The sequence below is a fragment of the Gopherus evgoodei genome, chromosome 1 (assembly GCF_007399415.2).
Source record: "Gopherus evgoodei ecotype Sinaloan lineage chromosome 1, rGopEvg1_v1.p, whole genome shotgun sequence".
Classification (NCBI taxonomy): domain Eukaryota; kingdom Metazoa; phylum Chordata; order Testudines; family Testudinidae; genus Gopherus; species Gopherus evgoodei.
The window spans coordinates 323,582,572-323,602,613 of record NC_044322.1 but is presented as its reverse complement, the minus strand read 5'-3'; the positions used below and the strand labels follow the sequence as shown (position 1 = coordinate 323,602,613).

Here is a 20,042-nt window from a genome sequence, read left to right as displayed (position 1 = left end):
CCCGCAAGTTTGTAACCAAACACGCCAAGCTCCGCCTCCGTCCTCTCCAAGTCTGGCCCACCTCGGCGTACCGCTTGGACAGGGAGCCAATGGTCATGGTAGTCACCGTTCCCTCGAACGCCTTAGGCTCCCTAGAGTGGTGGCTAACCCCCTCCTTGGTGTGGACAGGATGCGGTTTCATCCGCCCCAGCCCTCACTGCCCCTGACGGCGGACGCATCATCTCTCTGCTCGAGTGCTCATGGTCACCTCCGAGCTTAAGGCCTTCGGTCTTCTAGAGAGCTGGCATTCCTCATTAATGCCCCAAAAATCAGAGTAGTCCGCCTGGCGTGCCAGGGGTTCCAACGGCAGCTGTGAGGCCGTTGTATCTCGGTGTTTACAGCCAACACAATGGCCAGGTGCTTCATAAGCATTCAGGGGGGACATAGTCCTCCCCCCTTTTTTGTCAGGAGGCCATCCATTTCCGGGTCTTTTGCATGGCCCGCTCGATGGAGCTGGCGACGTCCTTTCTCCCAGGCGTTCGGAACGTCTTATCTCTTTGACTCAGCAGGTCTTTCCTGTCTTACGAGTCATCACTCTGCCCCATGTGAGGCGTCCCGCTTTCCGGAAGTGGAAATGGTTCCTCACACAGACCTGTTCGCTCACCGCGAGTGCAGGAAAGGCCAGGTGTCCTGCTCCTTCCAAGGTCTCTCCTCGGAATCGATCTTGGACGCATTCCTGATACCGTGGAACGGCCAACTGCATTATGCCTTCCCGCTGTTCCCACTGGTTCGTTACGTCCTGCTCAAATTCCGCAGGGGCGGAGCGTGCGTCATCATGATCACTCCAGAGTGGTCCAGGCAGCACTGACATACCACGTTGCTCGGCCTGTCAGCCCAGACCTCATCACTCAGGGCAATGACAGGCTTCGTCACTCGGACCTGCAGCCTCTTCGCCTCACGGTGGCTCCTGCGTACCTGAGTTGGGGTGACAGGCAGCCTTCCACCTGGTCAACGTACCGAGCCAGGTGGAAGCGTTTCCTTTACAGCTGCAGTACGCTCGATCTTGCTCCTGCTGAGGTCTTGATCCCCTCTTTCTGGCCTGCCTCTGGCCTTTAGCGGCAGGATCTGGCGGTATCATCGCTGAGGATACGCTCAGCAGCCGTCCCTACCTTCCAGCAGGCTAAGATGGACGTTCAGTGTCCCACGCTCTATGGGTTCGAGGTCCCTCAAGGGCTTGGAGCGCTTGCACCCTCGGGTGCGCCGCCCAGCCCCGCCCTGGGGCCTCAACCTAGTCTTGGCCAGACGGGTCTCTGAGATCAGAGCTCTTACGAAGGTTCCACAAAGACAAGGTGCAGTTGTGACCGCACCCGGCTTTCCTCCCTAAGGTGTTTTGGCCTTTCATGTTACCCACAGCTCAACGCAATGGGCATAACCTTTGCACTCCTTGGACATCTGTGGAGTGCTCGCATTATCTTGTGCTGACAGAATCATTTCCTAAGGTGCCCCAGCTCTGCCCCGGTAGCGGGCCAAAGGGAGGGCTTGCTTGTTTTCCTCTCAGAGGATCTCATCTTGGGTGATGGCGGGCATCCCCACTTGTTCTGATTTGGCTCATATTTCACCAAGCCACATCACCGTGCATTCTACCAGGGCTCAGGCTTCATCTGCCGCCTTGCTGGCTCGTGTTTCTACCCACGAGACCTGTCGCGAAGCTCCATTGGTCCTCGGTCCTTACCTTTGCTTCGCAGTATGCCCTGGTTCAGCAGTCAAGGGAGGCTGTAGCCTCTGGCTCGGCAGTTTTATTCTGCCATATTTCACTCCGACCCCACCGCCTTTGTAAGGCTTGGGATTCACCTAACTGGAATGGATATGAGCAATCACTCGAAGAAGAAAAGACGGTTACTCACCTTTGTAACTGTTGTTCTTCGAGATGTGTTGCTCATATCCATTCCGCACCCGCCCTCCTTCCCCACTGTCGGAGTAGCCGGCAAGAAGGAACTGAGGAGCGGGTGGGCCGGCAGGAGTATATATGGAGCGCCATGGTGGCGCCACTCTAGGGGGCGACCTGCCGGCCCACTGAGTGGCTAGGGTAAAAGTTTTCCGACGAATGTGCACGCGCGGCGCGTACACCCTAACTGGAATGGATATGAGCAACACATCTCGAAGAACAACAGTTACAAAGGTGAGTAACCGTCTTTTAGCAGCTCCTGTTCGCATACTTAAGTGCTTGCTTAATCAGGGCCTATATAAATTCAGACTTGCAGCATAACCTGTTTGCTAATGTCCTGTGAATGTAACTTTTACATTTTACTTTCTTAGCTTTTTTTTAGCTCATGGGCTAAACTCATATAGTATGACCTAATGAAGATTGCTACAGTCGAACCTCTGCCAGGTGGCTAGGTTGCAATCACACAAAGTAGCCACAACTTTAGTATCAAAGCCGGAGCATAAGTATCCAGCCACCTCATCATAAGTGTATATCACAAGCCAGGAAAGGGACATGGAATGGGCAGTTAGGGGATCTACTGATTCATTGGTTTTACAGACTCCCTCCAATTAACTTCCTGGATCCCTGGAAGAAGACAAAGATACTGTCTACCCTTCCAGGCAGCAAACCCTTGCAGGACAGCAGCTGTAATGCTTACCTACCTTTTGCAGGGGTGACTTTCAGCAGAGGACAAGAAGCTTGCACCAGTTTTGCTGAATATAGCCCCATCATTCCTAACCCTGGTACATACTCCCAGACAAAAATTACATTCAAATGGATTTAAGGTTGAGAGTACATATTTGCTTTCTTTTAAATTTAACCTTAACTCTTGAGATTTTCTTGGTATATAAAGCAATCTTTTCCAGGGGGGATAATTACAATGTCTCTGTCATTTATTTTACCCCAATTTACTGATATGTACTTTCAATCTTAGCTCCATCTTAACATATTTTTCTGATTATTTGAAGGTATGAAATATGAATCTTAAATCATTGTTTTCAAGAAGAATGAGGCTACAGGTTGTGCACAGTTAAGGCTACCTCCTTTAAAAATAGCCACAGCCTGCTGCTGTTCCCAGTTTGAGTGAAAGAGAGATGGGCTCAGGAAAAATAGTCACCTCAAACTCTCAGGAGGCAAAGAACACCACTGTGAGGAGCTGGTGAATCGCCATCCTGCACTTAAGCAGGGAGGAGTTTGGCTGGCTGGCTGAAAGAAGGCAATGCTTTCTGGCTTAGGAGAGGAGGGGAGATGTAAAGCTGCTGAAAGAGCAATACTCACTAGGAATAAGGGGTTTAAAAAGGTCAGCTAGGCCTGGTCCCTTCCCTCTTCACTCAGAACAGGCTGGGCAGCACTCACCCTCCCTCCCTAATTAGGTCACAAATATGCCAGGTGTTTAGCTATATCAGCTGTGGGCATTATGCTAGCCACCCCACTAAGGAGGGCTGAGAAGGAATTTTTACCACCATATTGGCCAGGTGCAGTGTGTGTGTGTGGGGGGAGGAGGTTCACCTTCCTCGCAGCAGGTTCAGGTAGGTTCTGTTAATGCATGGCATGACGGGCGGTAGGCCATATGTCGCAACTCTTTATTTAAGTGTGTAGTGGATGTTCAGTGCAGGTACTCCATAAATTAAGGCACAAAAGAACAAAAAAATGGCTTGGAAAATTAATTAAGGAGAGGTGCTTGGTAATTGAGCAAGCTAGGGGCAGTTGGAAACTCCAATGATTGGTATAGCAGGGAGCCAACCCCCCCCATCATTATAGTCCACCTTAACCCCTCTTATGAGGGGGGAAGTCAGTAAGGCTCCAACAAGGGAATTGCTGGAGGGACCTGGTCCCGGCAAGAAAATTGCTGGAAGGACCTGGATGAAAAGGGCTGGGGGCGGGGAGAGCTGCTGCTGGAGAAAGGCCCCCTGCCTCCCCTCCTCCCCCAGAATTGGCTGGAAGTGGTAATGTCCCAGCAAGGAAATTGCTGGAGGGACGTCAACAAATAGGGAAAGAGCTGTGGAAGCCCCTCGCCCCCAAAATTGACTGGAGTTGGTAAGGTCCCGGCAGGGAGTCTGCTGGAGGGACATAAATTTTGCACCTGCACTGCACATATTTTATCCACAGGTTAGTCCCAGACATCTGTCTAATAATAAAGTTTCAGCCTGATTAAACCCATATCTAATGTCTCCTGTCATTCCTATCTTTAGGAACAATTCTTTTAATATAGCTAATATGCACAAGATTTCAGTTGAGTGTAAACTATGTGAGAAGTTTGAAGTCTATGTTGTTCCATTTTTAAGGTAATATGAGACCGAAAAAAAGGTAGCTCAATTTCTTAAAGGTCAGATTTTTATTAATTTTGTCCCTAACCTATTTAATGGGCTTACTTATAAATTCTTTTAAAAAAATTCTATATTGTAAAAGAAAGTGTTGTAATTTTGGGAAGGATATGCTGTATTTTTCATATGTAACAAAGATGTTGAATCCCCTTTTTTAAGCGCAAAACTCATCCTTAATTATGGAACAGCAACTAGCATCTCCATAATGTGGAGATGGGCTGCCTTTCATGATTTTCCAGCAACAGTCATGAATTCCTAATATGTCATCCTGACAGCATAACCTGGCAAATCTTGACCTAAGATTGCCTACTTCAATTGCTGTTGCAGTTAGATATGAAGGGACTTTTTAGATACATTTTACTGCAGCATTGATACTGTTAGAGGATGCTGAAGCCTAGGAAATTGAGGGGAAGCAATCTTCTTTGTGATTGGCTGATCACTGAAAGCCTAACTATCTCTTCCTAGTGGAATACAGAGCTTAGATGCCCAGTGACATCAGCAAATTGTATTGCTTGCCCCATTCCAAGGGACAAAGACTGAAGATTCAAAACATAGTTGATATATCATTGTTATTCTTGGTCAGCAAGAACCAACAACTGTCTTTATAACATCCATATTCTTTTATGTTCTGGATCCAAAGATGGTATTAATCAATCACACTATTTTGAGTTATCACCAGTGTATTATATTTTTAACAGGGAAGTAAACGTTGTTGATTAGAATATTTACCTTTTACTAACTGCTTTTATCTGTAACAATTTCCTACAGAAATGAGAAGGGTGCTGATACTTTTTTATTTCAATGAGATTTCACGTAGTAACGATTAAATTGCTAAATTCACAAAGATTTACCATGCTAAAATGTTAAACAAATCACATGAATAATACAGAGCAGTGAAACAAAACAATCTCAGTGTCTCATCCTGATAACCCTGAAGACCTGAAAATGCAAAGTATTCTCTGAAGTATTTATATAGTCCCTCAGGTCTATGTAGAGAGATCACAGGAAACAGCTAAAGACACAATCACTAGCCTCATATTTAAGCCCTGTATTTAACTGGATTTCTTTGGGATTTCAATGCATTCTTTTAATATACTGGTTTTAATAACATATTAGTGCTCAAAACATGGGCCTGGTGTTTGTTTCTGAGATCAGTCCCTCCAGCAATGGGTCTTTTCAGAATATTATTGACTAACATTTTGCAGAAAGAATCCTTCTGAATAAGATGAGTGGTGTAAGAGTACTGCAATGTGAAAGCAATGGTTACTCGTTGACATGTAATAGCAAGGCAGAGAACTGGCATCCCATGCAAGGCCAGGACCCTGATTATACCCAGAGCAGAGAAAAATACAACTTCCATCCCCTCCAGTAGCCCAATGCATTTGTAATCCAACTACAGCTCTTGGATCCTACAGTGATGATTAATCATTTAGAAATGTGAATGAATAGATTAGGTGATGAGTGTCATTGTGCACTTACTCTTGCTCTTTGAACTGTTGGGAGCAGGTTTTATTGTAAGGTGATGCTCTCAGTTTCTCATAGGGAGAAGGGAAGGTGACACTGTTGTGACACCGTGATACTGCCCATTAACAGCATGCCAGATGGAATTTTGTCCTGTCCTGACACTCATAAAGAGCTACTCCTTGGTTCTGAGAATGAGTATTTAGGCAGCAGACAGTTACCTTTTACAACATTCTTTACATATTTCATGAGGCAATTAACATATGTCAGTGAGCATGCACGTATGCAGTAATTAACCAGTAATGGAGCTACATTGTGTGTGTGTTTTTTTTCTCAGCAATTGTTACATTTTCTTTTTTTCTTGTACGTGATGTCATAAATGACATGATCAATGAAATCTAATACATGAAAGTGGAGGGTTTGTTTAGTTTGGTTTAAGTTATTTTTTTCATAACCTATGTAAACATTATGCCTGAAATTTGCATGCAGGACTCAGTATTTGGCAAAGGTGGCCTTATGCTATGACTGTGCCATGGCACTCATAGAATCACAGGTGCCAGATCCATCAGGTTTATGGTCTCTTTTCAATTGCAGAGTAGAACAAAGTGATCATAGTACATCCAAGATTCAGGCCTTATATTTTTGGATTCTTAGCTGGTTCTTCAGTAGCAGTTTGGTAATGAACACTGTTCCTAGAGCAGTGCTGATGTAATCAGTGGTGCTAATACACAAACCAGTGAAATCAGCTTTGGTTAATTTCATCTGCCTTTTAAACATTAGAAAAATATTGCATGTCAGGACATTTAAACGTAACCATTGCTCTTGATCCTTAATTCCTACCGCCATGCCATTTTAAAAACAATTTCCAACAGCAGCATGAATTAAGTTCCCATGGCTGCCCATAACTTTCTACTTCCTTTTGTGCCACATTCTGAAATGTGGTCTTAAAAAATAATAAAAATGTTTCTATTTCTGAATAAATGTATAGTGAGTGCGCACATTTTTTTAAGCACACATTCTGGAGGTAATGAAGTGGTACAAGACAGAAAGCCATTCTTTAGAAGAAGTGGGGTTTTGTTTTTTGTTTGCTTGGTTGGTTGATTTTCTTTTCCCCCCTATTTCTGAGTTGTTTTAAGCAATTGGAAGTAGTGACTTCCATCAGTTTTGTTTATAGATGAAACTGAGAAACTAAGTACTTCTTGTGACTTCAGCTCATTGAGAGTTGGAGAAAATGATCAGATTTTCAGTCTACAGAGTTCTGTTACAGAGTGCAAACAGGAGAAGGTATTCACTTTCCTATCCTTAATAATAACATGGCACTGTATGTAAATAAACATTTATACTGTGTCTTTATATAGTTTGTTTCAGTGTTAGAAGGTGTGCTGTCTAAACTATCAAGGTATGATGAAGGCACATTCTTCTCGTCAGTACTTTCATTCACTGTAAGTATATGAATTATTAACCAACTATTAATTTTAAAACTACATATAATCCTAATTATTACCACTTACAGTATGTTTCTTATTTTTAAATTTTTTAAAGGTGAAAGCAGCTGCAAAATATGTTGATGTTCCTGTAAGTATGACTTTTTTAAAATTTTCACTTGTTTCTGGTATTAGGCACAATCCACAAATAGATGTAGTTTTTCTTAGTTTACATTTTTCATTGTTGTCATTATGATCTCTCATAGAGGTTCACTACAGCTTTACACAGAGTAGTTAAACAGTCATCACAACCCTTAGAGGGCATCTCATTTCCCTCTCACAACAGCTAACTCTCAAAGCAAAACTTAGAAAGGTTATTCTCAATGCACTTTTTCAGTTGTGGGAAGACTGAGAATTGTAACCTAGGAACTCGATCATAGGGGACATTTCATCATTTTGAAATGATATATTGTTTGTACGAGTATGATCAGTTACATTTAAACAATTGGATACTATATGTACAAGCATCATCCTCAGGCATCGTTGATTAATTCCTTACTTGTAAACAAAAGCCTGATCCTACAGCCTTTATTCAGATGAGTAATCCTTATTTATGCCTGCAGCTCTATTGGGGCTATGTGCAGCATACATGAGTAAGGGTTACGTATGTGAGTAAGGGATGTTGGTTAAGCTCTTTTTAATGTAGAAACAAAAGTCAGCTGCTCTATTTATTGTCCTTTAAATATTTTTTTGAAACAAGCATAAAAGTTATCTGAGAAACATAATAATAACTGTGATTAGCCTAATATTAATAATACCTCTTTAAAATGATAAGTCTTTATTGATGCTTACAAGAAATAAGCAATACAAGTTACAGAAGAACTGCAAATATATCTGAAGTTGCAGGTGGAAATCCTTTAAACAGTTGTATACCTCAAAAATCTAATGCCTACAAGTCCCTTTGTACAATAATTCATAAAATTAAAAAACAATTTCCCCTCCCCCCCAAAAAAACAAACAAACCAGAAAGCCTCAATAAAAGGAAAAGCCTTACCACACTTGTGGAACTGTTTTAGGTTACTTCATTACCTTTGTCTTATATTTCTGCCTAACTTGCACATACTGTAACAAATTATGGCATTTCTGTCTCAGTATTATTTCTTGGTGTTTGTTTTGTTTGGCTGATGTTTTCTTTTTCTGAATCTTAGAACTACCCCCTATGTTTTATCGAAAACATGCAACTTGTCTTCCATTCAAAATGATGACCTCAGACCAAATCCAAATTAAACACCATTTATGCTGGCAATATTTCATGCTTGGGGAATGCCTAAATAAAATCTTTGGAAAGGTACTTCAGAAGCTAAACAAATGCCTGTAGAAGATGTCTTTTAAAAAATTAGAAATTCTTAGATTTCTGTTAGATCAAATGAAAAGAGCTCCTATTTATTTAGACTAGATATGGAAAAGAGATTTCAAAAGCTCTCAGCATTGGCCTAACTCTGCTCTCATTGACGTCAATGGTAAAACTCTCATTGACTTCAGTTTGAGTAGAGTGGGGCCAAGACTGAGCATTTTTAAATCCCGCTCTTCATGTTCAGAATGTGATTGGTTAAAAAAGTGGCATGAGGCTTAAAAGGCAGCCAGAAATGCTGCTTTAAGGTTAATGTAGTTTCAAATATATAATAAACTGAATTCTATTTGGGGTCCAAATTCTCCCCCCATCCTCCACAATCACAAAGAAACCAAGATGCAGCTGAACCAGTGGGTCACAGGATAGGGCCAGGATTTGCACCCTAAGGTGACTCTATACTGCTAGGTGTGGGGGATGAGCTGAGGGAAGAGCCACAAGTGATTCCATTGGATTCCCCACTCCCTGAGTCAGATTGACCCACTATCATCGTACACGAAGCAGGAACAGCTCGGACTACTGCAGCCTCTAGGTGAATCTACATGGCAGAACATAAATCTCTCCGTTATAGTGCTACATCTTTTATAGATGACACAAGAATTACCTCTGATCAAATGTCTTGCAGCGAGGGTGATATGTAAAGCTCAGAATGGCCATTTAGTCGCCTCAGCGTCTGTGCGAGCACTGCAGCTGAAGGAAAGGGAAATCTTTGAAAAGGGACAATACGTGTGAAAGGACAATGTTTTAAAGAATACTGGGTAGTTTGCCAGCAGGGAGTTTGTCACACCAGGAAAGCCAGCGAGGAGGCTTCTGTAATCCCCAGGAGTCTTGAAGGATTATTGAGGGGAAGCATTTATAGAGGGGCCTTCCCCTCATCAATTAATGAGCCTTGGTTCTATACCACCCCTTTCTGGTCCTCACAAGGTGAAAGAGCTGTGTGGCCTGAGCATACAGTGATCTTTCAATGCTATCCTTGGGGGCTATTGCAGACAACTGTAAATTTGAGCAGCCCCAAGGCTTCTCTAACTTACACCAATGGCCAAATCAGTCTCCAGAAATGCAGGGACTGGGGGAGCACAAATGCAGCATGAAAACACCTTTGTCACCTTTCACCCTTAGGGCTAGGGCTGATCACAGCAAAGCTAGACCTCTCTGTTGAATGGTTCACCACTTTCAGAAGATGACCAGATGCTGCTTGACAACCTCAAGTACCTGCCTTTCAGGCCTGCAGTTGTGTGACCTCATTTTGGGGAGTCAATGTATCAATCTGTGCTTTCATTTGAAAAAAAAATCTAGTACATTAGGTTGCAAGGATTGCTCTGAAAATGTGACTGATCATTAGGGCCCCAAATCAGGAAATCCCTGTTGAGGATAATGCTTAAACATGTGCTTCACTTTGGTCATATACTTAAGCCCAGCTGACGTCATTAGTTCTGTTCTGAATAGGGGCGTAGGGTTGAGTGTCTCAGGACAAGAGTTCAAATGTTGTGAACTATGCACATCCCCCAGAACAATAAACGAGGCTATGCGTCTTCTGAAGCATGAGGCTGGTGGTGACCTGAGGATTCCCCTCCACCTTTATCATTTCATACACATACATTTATATTATCAGTGGTGTTTGGGTTGTTTAGCCCATTTAGTTGACCCTCCCCCCCCCAAATCCTAAGACTGGCCGCGTACCTAGTGATGCACATGGGAAGTTGCTGCCACCAGTATATCAGGATGGAGGCAGACCTGTTGGCCTGCAGTTAAAGCTATCCAGAACAGCAGAACAGAAAAAGCCAGAGAGAAGCATGAGTGAAGAAACCAGGTCATGGTAAAAACATGTGGCCAGATCTGCCTGACATGCGGATGTATCTGCAGATCCATCATTGGTGTATGTTCATACAAGAAGACTCACTGAAACAAACTGACACGCATACGTCAACTACAATGGGATACGCCAAGAAAACAGCACAACACGCCACACGCAGTGATGGGATCACAGCAGATAGAGGTTGGGGGTTCCAAAATGTGTTGAATAGACCTACCTTACATAACAACTCTGGCCTACTAGAGTTGACTGGAACTGGATATGTTTGGGTTATTAATTTAAAGGTACATACTTACATCTACTGTTTAGCATCTTAAATTGGTAGAGAGTATTAACAAAGCTAGTAATAAGACTCCAGCAATGATAAATCAGTGCAACATTTTACTTTCCCAGCTTGTGTTCCATTATATAATCAGACACTGAGTTTACTGAACGTTCAGGTTTCCTTTCAACGTACATAATAGAATAACATTCCAGTCAAACTGAACCCTTAGCAATAGGTGCTGTTTTGCAGTCTTTTTCTGCATTGCTTCACATTGTCTTAAGAAATTAGACACAGTGTTCTTCCTTTTGCTTTGGTATTTAAACTAAGTGAAAGTAGTTTATAATCTATTGTGTGGGTAACGAGTTGGCCCCTTTCAGGCATTTACTAAATTTGCAGAGTCGTTAACAGCTGAGTTGCAGTTGTAAAGAAAGAGCTGAGAAATCCAGAGATGCAGTGATAGCCTAGAAGCCTCTCTTCCAGATGTTCCTTTACTTGTTCCTTGTCTTTAGCATTTCTGCTACTACTCACCCTATTTTCTGTGGTCCAGTCTCCAACCTTCAGTTCTTTCCTATGTGACACACTGAGGTCCAAATACTAAACTATATATTTAGTTGCCTTTGAAATTTGTGTAAGCAGCTAATCAAGCACTCTCTGAGGTCAGTATATTATGATGATGCCTCTATGCTTTTTGTTTGTTTTATTGTACCTCTTGCATGTGTGGATTATAGCTGCTTTGGGATGCTAAAATATCTGACTCTCTGTTTGTGATATAGTTGTCGGTCTCTGACATTAAGGCAGCATTAAGAATTGTTAGCAAAATAATTCTGCATTCTCTCCTGTACATCACTGATGTGCTGAGGTCTTAACTTGTAGCTTTGAGTTGTATATCTTCAGCAATCTCCTGATTGCCAATCTGTTCTTCCAGTCATTCAACTTTTCAAAGATAAAATATAACCCAACCAAACCCTTTTCATCCATACCTGCCATGAACCATTTTCTGCTTTTTCCACTCCTGCTTAAATCAACAACTACAAAAATTACTCTCTCCATTTTAGAAAGCCTTTTTTGAAGGAGGGGGGAGGGAGCATCTTGTCACAGGGAATTTGCATTTGGAAGCATTGAACATTTGTAGTATGTGGCTTTTACAAAGAAACACTTATGGGTGATGGGCATGGCATCAGTGCACTAGCTAAAGCAACAGCAAAAAGATGTGCTGAAAGCCCGAGACTGAGAATAGTAGCAGCACTGATAGCAGTTTATTCTTCTTCAAGTGCTTGCTCATATCGATTCCAATTAGGTGTGTGTGTGCGCGCCGCGTGTACAATCGTCGGAGAATTTTTACCCTAGCAACACCTGGTGTGTCGGCTGTGGAGCCCTCAGGACTGGAGCCTTAATGGTGCTGGATACATACCCCAGCCGACCCAGCGCCTCCTCAGTTCCTTTTTACCACCCGTGATGGTCATTGTAACTGTGGAGTGCAGCATAGCTGTCCTCCACTCTCTCTAGCTTTTGCTTCCAGGTTTTAGATCGTTGTTCTAGTTGTTATAATATATATAGTCACTATAGTGTAAATAGTGTTATAGTTAAAAAGTTAGGCTTGTAGTTAAGTTTAGCAGGTTGGAAGGGATCCTCCCCCTTCCTCCCTGCTGCCGCCTAAGCCTCCGTGTTTTAAGCCATGTTCAACCTGCTCAAAGCCTATGCCAATGGGAGACCCCCATGACTCGTGGCTGAAGTGTCTCAGGGAGTCTCACCAGGCCAAGAAGTGTACGATCTATAAGGCGTTCAGACCTTGAGCCAAAAAGGAGCAGGACTTTAGGCTCAAGCAGCTCCTTATGGAGGCAGCCCTGAGCCCGGATCCCCTATCGGCATGCCAAATTCCAGCACCGAGCGCGTCGGTGCACAGTGCCCTGGCAGTGGCTTCTGATACGGCACCGCGAGGAGACTCAGATAGAGGCCCGTGACATCAGACCTCTCCAGCACCGCGTCCAGTGCAAATGGCTCAGCGCCGTTCCCTGTCTCCAGGACAGAAGAGACTGTGCAAGCTGGAGGTGACTGTCTTGCAGCAAGAGGCGCCGGCACCTCCTTTGCTAACCTCGGAGTCGCATCCGGCACCGAAGCGACCGAAGGTACAAGCGCTGATATCAGCACCGTTGACTCCGGCACCGAGGGAGGAGCCATTGAGTTCGGTGCACACTGGCTCTGACCCGGACCGTGGTTGAGCCCCAGCTTCCGTCGATGCCGAAGACATTTGCGACAGCGAGAGACCTCATTGCCCTCACAGAGCCAGCACTGGCGCAGACTCTGGCACCGCCTCTGACTTCTGTTATACTGTCTAGGAGCAAGCCTACCTTAATACATCTGCCATCTCCTAGCATGGAGACGCAGCACCACTCCCGATCCTGGCACCATTCGCAGTCCCAACGCCAGTCGTACTCGCGGCACCGGTCATACTCGCAGCTCCGGTCCACTTCTTGGCACAACTCCGGGCTGCAGTACCATTTGGACTTCCAACGTCACTCCCAGCACTGATCGCAGCGCCGATTGCCTTCCCAAAATCGATCCCGGCACCACTCCCACACACGTTCATCATCACGATCCAGGTCTGGATCCCGGTACCAGGTCGGTCATCAACGTCGATCTCGATCCCAGTACCGCTCCCCGATGCCACATCTCTCCAGCAGCCTGGTACTGGTCCGCACCGCGCCCCAGAGAGTTGACACAGACACGCTCCGCACCGCCTTGGTCCTTGTGCTCCTCCTCACGGTCATCGCAGTCTGAGGGTACCTCGCACTCGGCCTACCCAGCTTCAGGCCAGAGCAAGGATAATGTGGGTCGATGGCATAATGAAGTTGTCATAGTATAATTCCCAATTCTGAACCTTAGCGTCCAAAATATGGGTACTAGCATGAATTCCCCTAAGCTTAATTACCAGCTTAGATCCTGTAGTGCTGCCACCAATCAGGACTTAGAATAGAGTGCCTAATAAACTCTGGTCTCCCCCAAAACCTTCCCTGGGGACCCCCAAGACCCAAATTCCTTGAGTCTCACAACAAAGGGGAATAAACCATTTCCCTTCCCCCTCCTCCCCTCCAGATGTTCCCTCCCTGGGCTCCTGGAAAGGTATACAGATTCAAGCTCCGTGAATCTAAACAAAGAGATTCCCCCTTCTCCTTTCTTCCTCCCAGATCTTTCCCACCCTGGGTACACTAGAAGATCACCGTGATTCAAACTTCTTGAATCACAACACAGAGAAATCAGGTGGGTTCCCCCCCCCTTTATCTCCCCCTCCCTTCTTCCCTGTTAAGTACAGACTCCATTCCCTTGAGCCTCAACAAGGGGAAAAAATCAGACAGGTCTTAAAAGCAAAACTTTTAATAAAAGAAAAAAGAATAAAGAAAATCACTGTAAATTCAAGATGGAATATTACAGGGTCTGTCAGCTTATAGAAACTGGAGAAAAAAGCCTCCTCCAACAGAAATACAATTTAAAATACTTTTAGCCAAATACACATTAGACCCCTACCAGCCAGATACACATTTGCAAATAAAGCAAAACAATTAAAAAGACTAAACCGGCTTTCTACCTTTTGTACTTACTAAATTGGAATAGAAGATTTGAGAGCCTGTAGGTACGTGTGGTCATTCTCAGAGCCCAGAGAGAATAAAGCAAAACCCAAAAAACACGAACAAAGGCTTCCCTCCACCGAGATTTGAAAGTATCCTGTCTTCTGATTGGTCCCCTGGTCAGGTGGTTGGTTCCCTGTTTGTTAACCCTTTACAGGTAAAAGAGACATTAACCCTTAACTATCTGTTTATGACAGAAGTCCAAGACCTTAACCAAGATCCTGCACAGTGGTCCTTGTGGGCATACCAACAAGCCCAAGAGGTTCCGTCAGGGGCCTCCCACTCAACCCATTCAGAGCCCCGGGTACCAGAAGCCACTATAAGTCATCCCCATCCGGGGGGTATGGAACAGGCTGCACCTACCCCAGCACAGGCCCCAGACCCCGGTGTAGCGGATCCTGGGCAACAGGACTCCTCCCTACTCGATCCGCCACAGGACCCTCTGGACCCTGTGGCATCTTTATCATCTTAACCAGACCAGGCAGTGACGGGGACAACAGCCTCGGGTCCTCCCCCGATAGACCTTCGTGCCCACCAAGACCTTTTACGTAGGGTGTCACATAATGTGGACCTCCAAGTGGAGGAGGTAGTGGAGTTGGAGGACCCAGTGGTGGATATCCTTTCGGCGGAGGCCCTGTCCCAGTTAGCATTGCCCATCATCCACAACATCCAGACCAACACCAAGACAATATCTCAGACCCCCGCTTCTATCCCACCGACGGCCAGAGGAGTGGAGAGGAAATACTTTGTCCTCTCCAAGGAGTAAGCCGTGTTCATTAGTGGTGTCCTCAGTGAATGCAAGGGAATGGCATGGTCAACAGGCCCCAGCGACCAAATCAGAAGACGCCAGGTGTCTAGGTCTGTTTGGGTGCAACATTTATTCGGCAGGGGGTCTTCAGCTCAGGGTCGCAAACCAACAAGCACTCCTGAGCCGGTATTGCTATAACTTGTGGAACTCCATGGGGAAATTTCAGGAGTTAATTCCGCGGAAGTCCAGGGACGAGATTGGGGCCTTAGTGGAGGAAGGTAAAAAGGTGGCTAAGACCTCCTTAAAGACCTCCTTAGATGCAGCCGACTCTGCAGCTAGGACCCTGGCATCGGGCATAGCCAGACGATGCATCTCCTGGTTGCAGGTATCTGGCCTGTCACCAGAGCTGCAGCAGACCCTGCAAGACCTGCCACTTGATGGGCAGGGCCTGTTCTCAGACAAGACGGACTCTAGATTATGGAGCCTGAAAGATTCCAGGGCTATCATGCGCTCCCTGGGTATGCACACCCTGGTCACTCAGCACAAGCCTTTTAAGCCGCAGCCTCAAAGGTTTTACCCTCCCCCTCATCCGAGGCAGGACTTCTATAGAAGACGCGGACAAGGTAGTAGAAAGAAATCCAGCGGCCACCAACCTGGTCAGAACCAAGGCCCTCCCAAACCATCGGCGGGGCCTAAGCAAAACTCGTGAAGGTGCGCCCGAGGACGGTGTATTAGTCACCACCCAGGATCCTTCCCCTCCATTTTGAGATTCTCTCCCATTTCCATCGTGTGTGGTCCCGTATAACTTCAGACTGGTGGGTTTTTCACATGGTGGAAAACGGATATTCTCTCCAGTTTTCTTTCTCCCCTCCTTCCCATCCTCCCTCCTCGTCCCTCTTCAGGGACCCCTCTCATGAGCAACTCCTTACACAGGAGGTCCAAACACTCCTGTCCATAGGAGCGATCGAGGAGGTTCCAAGGGAGCTAAGGGGCAGGGGTTTTTACTCCCGCTACTTCCTATACCCAAGGCCAAGGGTAGGCTTCGACCCACCCTAGATCTGCGCAGACTCAACAAATTCATGGTAAAGTTGAAGTTCCGCATGGTTTCACTGGGGACCATTATTTGTTCCCTGGATCCTGGGGACTGGTGCACTGCCCTCAGCACGAAGGACACGTACTTCCACATAGTGATTTACCTGCCGCACAGGCACTTCCTTCGCTTTGTGGTCAATCACGAACACTATCAATTCGCTGTCCTTACCTTCGGCCTGTCCACAGCTCCCAGGGTGTTAACCAAGTGTATGTCCGTCGTGGCAGCCTACCTTCGTCAATGGATCCAAGTGTTTCCATATCTCGACGACTGGCTCATTCGAGGCCAAACCAGGGACCAAGTTCAATCCCATGTTCTATTCGCCCTAAGCACGTTCTGCCGGCTGGGTCTCCTGCTCAACACAACGAAAAGTTGTCTCTGGAACGAACCCAGAGAATAGAGTTTATCGGGGCAGTCATGGACTCCAGACTCAAACGCGCTGTCCTGCCGGACGCACGCTTTCAGTCAATGGTGAGCATCATCGGCAGCCTCCTAAACTTTCCGACTTCCACAGTGAAGACGTGCTTCAGCCTTCTGGGGCATATGGCTTTGTGCACTTATGTAACCAGGCATGCCAGACTTCGGCTTCGCACACTTCAGGCCTGGTTATCAACAGCATATCGACCAGGTCGAGACAGCCTGAGCATGGTGGTCAGTGTCCCGGAATCAGTTTTGACTTCCCTCTGTTGGTGGCTGGACCCCACATCGGTGTGCAACAGGGTACCATTTCACACCCCACAACTCTCCTTGTACCTGGTCACAGACACCTCATCTCTGGGATGGGGTGCCCACCTCGGGGAGTTCCGAACACAGGGCCTGTGGAGCACATCCAATCTGACTCTGCGTATCAATGTACGAGAACTGATGGCAGTACGCCTAGCGTGTCAAGCATTTCACGAGCACCTACATTGCCATTGTGTGGCAGTCCTCACAGACACCACCACGGCCATGATCTACATCAACAAACAAGGGGAAGCCCGATCATCACCCGTATGCCAGGAGGTCTTTCACCTGTGGGATTTCTGCATAGTCCACTCGATACATCTGATGGTGTCGTTTCTCCCAGGGATCCAGAACATGCTGGCAGACTGCCTCAGCAGGTCCTTCCAGCCTCACGAGTGGTCAATTCGTCCAGATATCATCCACTCCATCTTCCTGAGGTGGAGGTTTCCCCAGGTCGACCTATTTGTCTCGCACATCAATTGGAAGAGCCAAGTGTTCTGTTCTGTCCAGGAGCGCTCTCAGGTTTCCCTGTCAGATGTTTTCCTACTTCCTGCTGGAAAGACCAGCTGTTCTACGCCTTCCCTCCATTCCCACTGGTCCACAGGGTCCTACTCAAGCTGTGCAGGAACAAAGCATGCATGATTCTGGTTGCCCCAGCATGGCCCAGGCAGCACTGGTACACCACACTCCTGAAGTTATCAGCAGAGCCTCTGATCATGCTCCCATTGTGACTGAACCTTATCTCGCAGGACCAAGGAGGACTCTGTCACCCTGACCTGAAATCGCTCCACCTTACAGTGTGGATTCTGCATGGCTAACTCAGTCAGAGTTACTCTGCTCACAATCGGTGCAGCGGGTTCTGTTAGGCAGTAGGAAACCCTCGACTCGAGCCACGTACCTGGCTGAATGGAGGCATTTCTTCTGTTGGTGCGAGCAGCATGACACGCCCCCGTTGCAGGCGTTGATACCTTTCATCCTAGACTGTCTCCTATCCCTAAAGCATCAGGGCCTGGAGATATCATCTGTCAGGGTCCACCTGGCAGCCATCTCGGCTTTCCATCTAGGAGAACATGCTTCCTCTGTCTTCTCCAACCCAATGGTCATTAGATTTCTGAAGGGTTTAGATCGCCTCTACCCACAAGTGCAACAGCTGCTTCCGGTGTGGAACCTTAACCTGGCTCACGGGGCCTTCGTTAGAGCCAATGGCTACCTGCTCACTCCTTTACCTATCTTGGAAGACAGCCTTCCTTGTAGCCATCATTTCAGCGAGACGCATATCTGAAATCAGAGCCCTCACGTCGGAGCCACTGTATACAGTTTTCCATAAAGACAAGATGCAGCTTCGCCCCCCCCCCCCCCCCGCCGCCTTTCTCCCCAAGGTGGTAGCAGCTTTTCATGTGAACCAGGACATTTTCCTCCCGGTCTTTCATCCAAAGCCGCGTGCTATGTGGCAGGATTAACATATGCACTCTCTGGACATTTGTAGGGCCCTTGCATTCTATATCGAGCGTACAAAACCATTTAGGAAAGTGACCGAGCTCTTCGTTGCAGTGGCCGACCGGATGAAAGGCCTACCGGTCTCTTCGCAATGCATCTCCTCTTGGATCATGGCCTGTATCCTTGCTTGCTACGACTTGGCTGGTGTCCCAACCCCACACCTTACTTCCCACTCCATGAGGGGTCAAGCCTCATTGGCCGCTTTCCTGGCCCAGATTCCAGTTCACGAAGTCTGTAGAGCTGCGGTTTGGTCATCAATACATACCTTTGCTGCTCACTATGCATTAATACAGCAGTCTAGAGATGATGCCACATTTGATTCAGCTGTTCTGTATTCAGCAATGTCTCACTCTAACCCCACCGTCTAGGTAAGGTTTGGGAGTCACCTAATTGGAATCGATATGATCAAGCACTCAAAGAAGAAAAAACGGTTACTCACCTTTGTAACTACTGTTCTTCAAGATGTGTTGGTCATATCTATTCCAAACCCGCCCTTCTTCCCCTCTGTTGGAGTGGCCGGCAAGAAGGAACTGAGGGGGCGCTGGGTCGGCGGGGGGTATATATCCAGCGCCATTAAGGTGCCACTCCAGGGGGCTCCACAGCCTACCCACTGGGTGTTACTAGGGTAAAAATTCTCCGAAGATCGTGTACGCGGCGCACGCAAACCTAATTGGAATGGATATGAGCAACACATCTTGAAAAACAACAGTTACAAAGTGAGTAACCGTTTTTTTACTTTTATTAATAATTAAAAAGAATTAGCATACATTATTTGTATTTGCTTCTGGTAGCACCCAGAACATGGTACGCTCTTTTCCTGACATAAAAGAAGGTGCAGTGCTTGTTCTGAAGAACTTGCCATCTAAAAAGACAAAGAAAGAGTAGGGGAAAATCATTTCCTTAAAAGCAATCACATAGGGGCACAGCACTATCTTGCAAACTAATTAAGTACACAGATAATATAGTTTGTCGTGTGAGTGTGAAGCAGGGGAGAGTGAAGACCTTGTAGGGGGTTCCAAGGGTATCTACCACAATAATTTTTTTAATTGCCGCCATTTGGTGCCATCTGATCATTTCCAAAGCCAAACAGTTATGAGTAAGGCTACCAGTCTGTCATGGAAGTCATGGATTCCGTGACCTTCCATGACCTCTGTGACTTCTGTAGCAGCTGGTGCTGGCTCAGAGGCTGCCCAAGCTAGGCAGCCCCTTGGCCAGCAGCAGCAGTTTGGGTGTGTGGAAGGGGGCTAGGGGCAGGTGGTTTGAGGGTCCCAGGAGGTGGGGTTCCCACTAGCATGGCCCTGCAGTTCCTAGGTGGTGGAGGGGCCGGGAGGGACTCTGGACTGCCCTCTCCCACAGGCTTCACCCCTGCAGCTCCCATTGGCTGTGTTTCCCAGCCAATGGGAGCTGTGGCAGCTGGCGCTTGTGCTCCTCTGCCCCCCGCCCAAATTTTAGTCACAGGTATTTTTAGTAAATGTCATGGACAGGTCATGGACCGTGAATTTTTGTTTACTGCCCATGACCTGTCCATGACTTTTACTAAAAATACCCATGACTAAAACATAGCCTTAATGATGAGCACAGGGGATAAGTCACTTCTGGCAATGATATTTAACTGTATCCAGAGAGGAGCGATTTCCTTCAAAGTAAGGAAAATCACCCCAGCCTTCTCTTCAGTATAGTGGTGGAATGTTAACATGGGGCTC

The 20,042-nt window shown here is 46.3% G+C and overlaps 1 protein-coding gene across 24 annotated transcripts in view; it reads left to right on the top strand.

Annotated features, from left to right (window-relative positions):
* CADPS2 (calcium dependent secretion activator 2) overlaps positions 1 to 20,042 on the top strand; it is a 602,399-nt gene that overhangs the window by 545,618 nt on the left and 36,739 nt on the right. For all 24 annotated transcript variants that reach the window (XM_030549117.1, XM_030549118.1, XM_030549116.1 and 21 more), the window contains 2 exons: positions 7,107 to 7,190; positions 7,291 to 7,323. In XM_030549117.1, the coding sequence (XP_030404977.1) occupies positions 7,107 to 7,190; positions 7,291 to 7,323 (117 nt within the window). The remainder of the gene's footprint in view (positions 1 to 7,106; positions 7,191 to 7,290; positions 7,324 to 20,042) is intronic.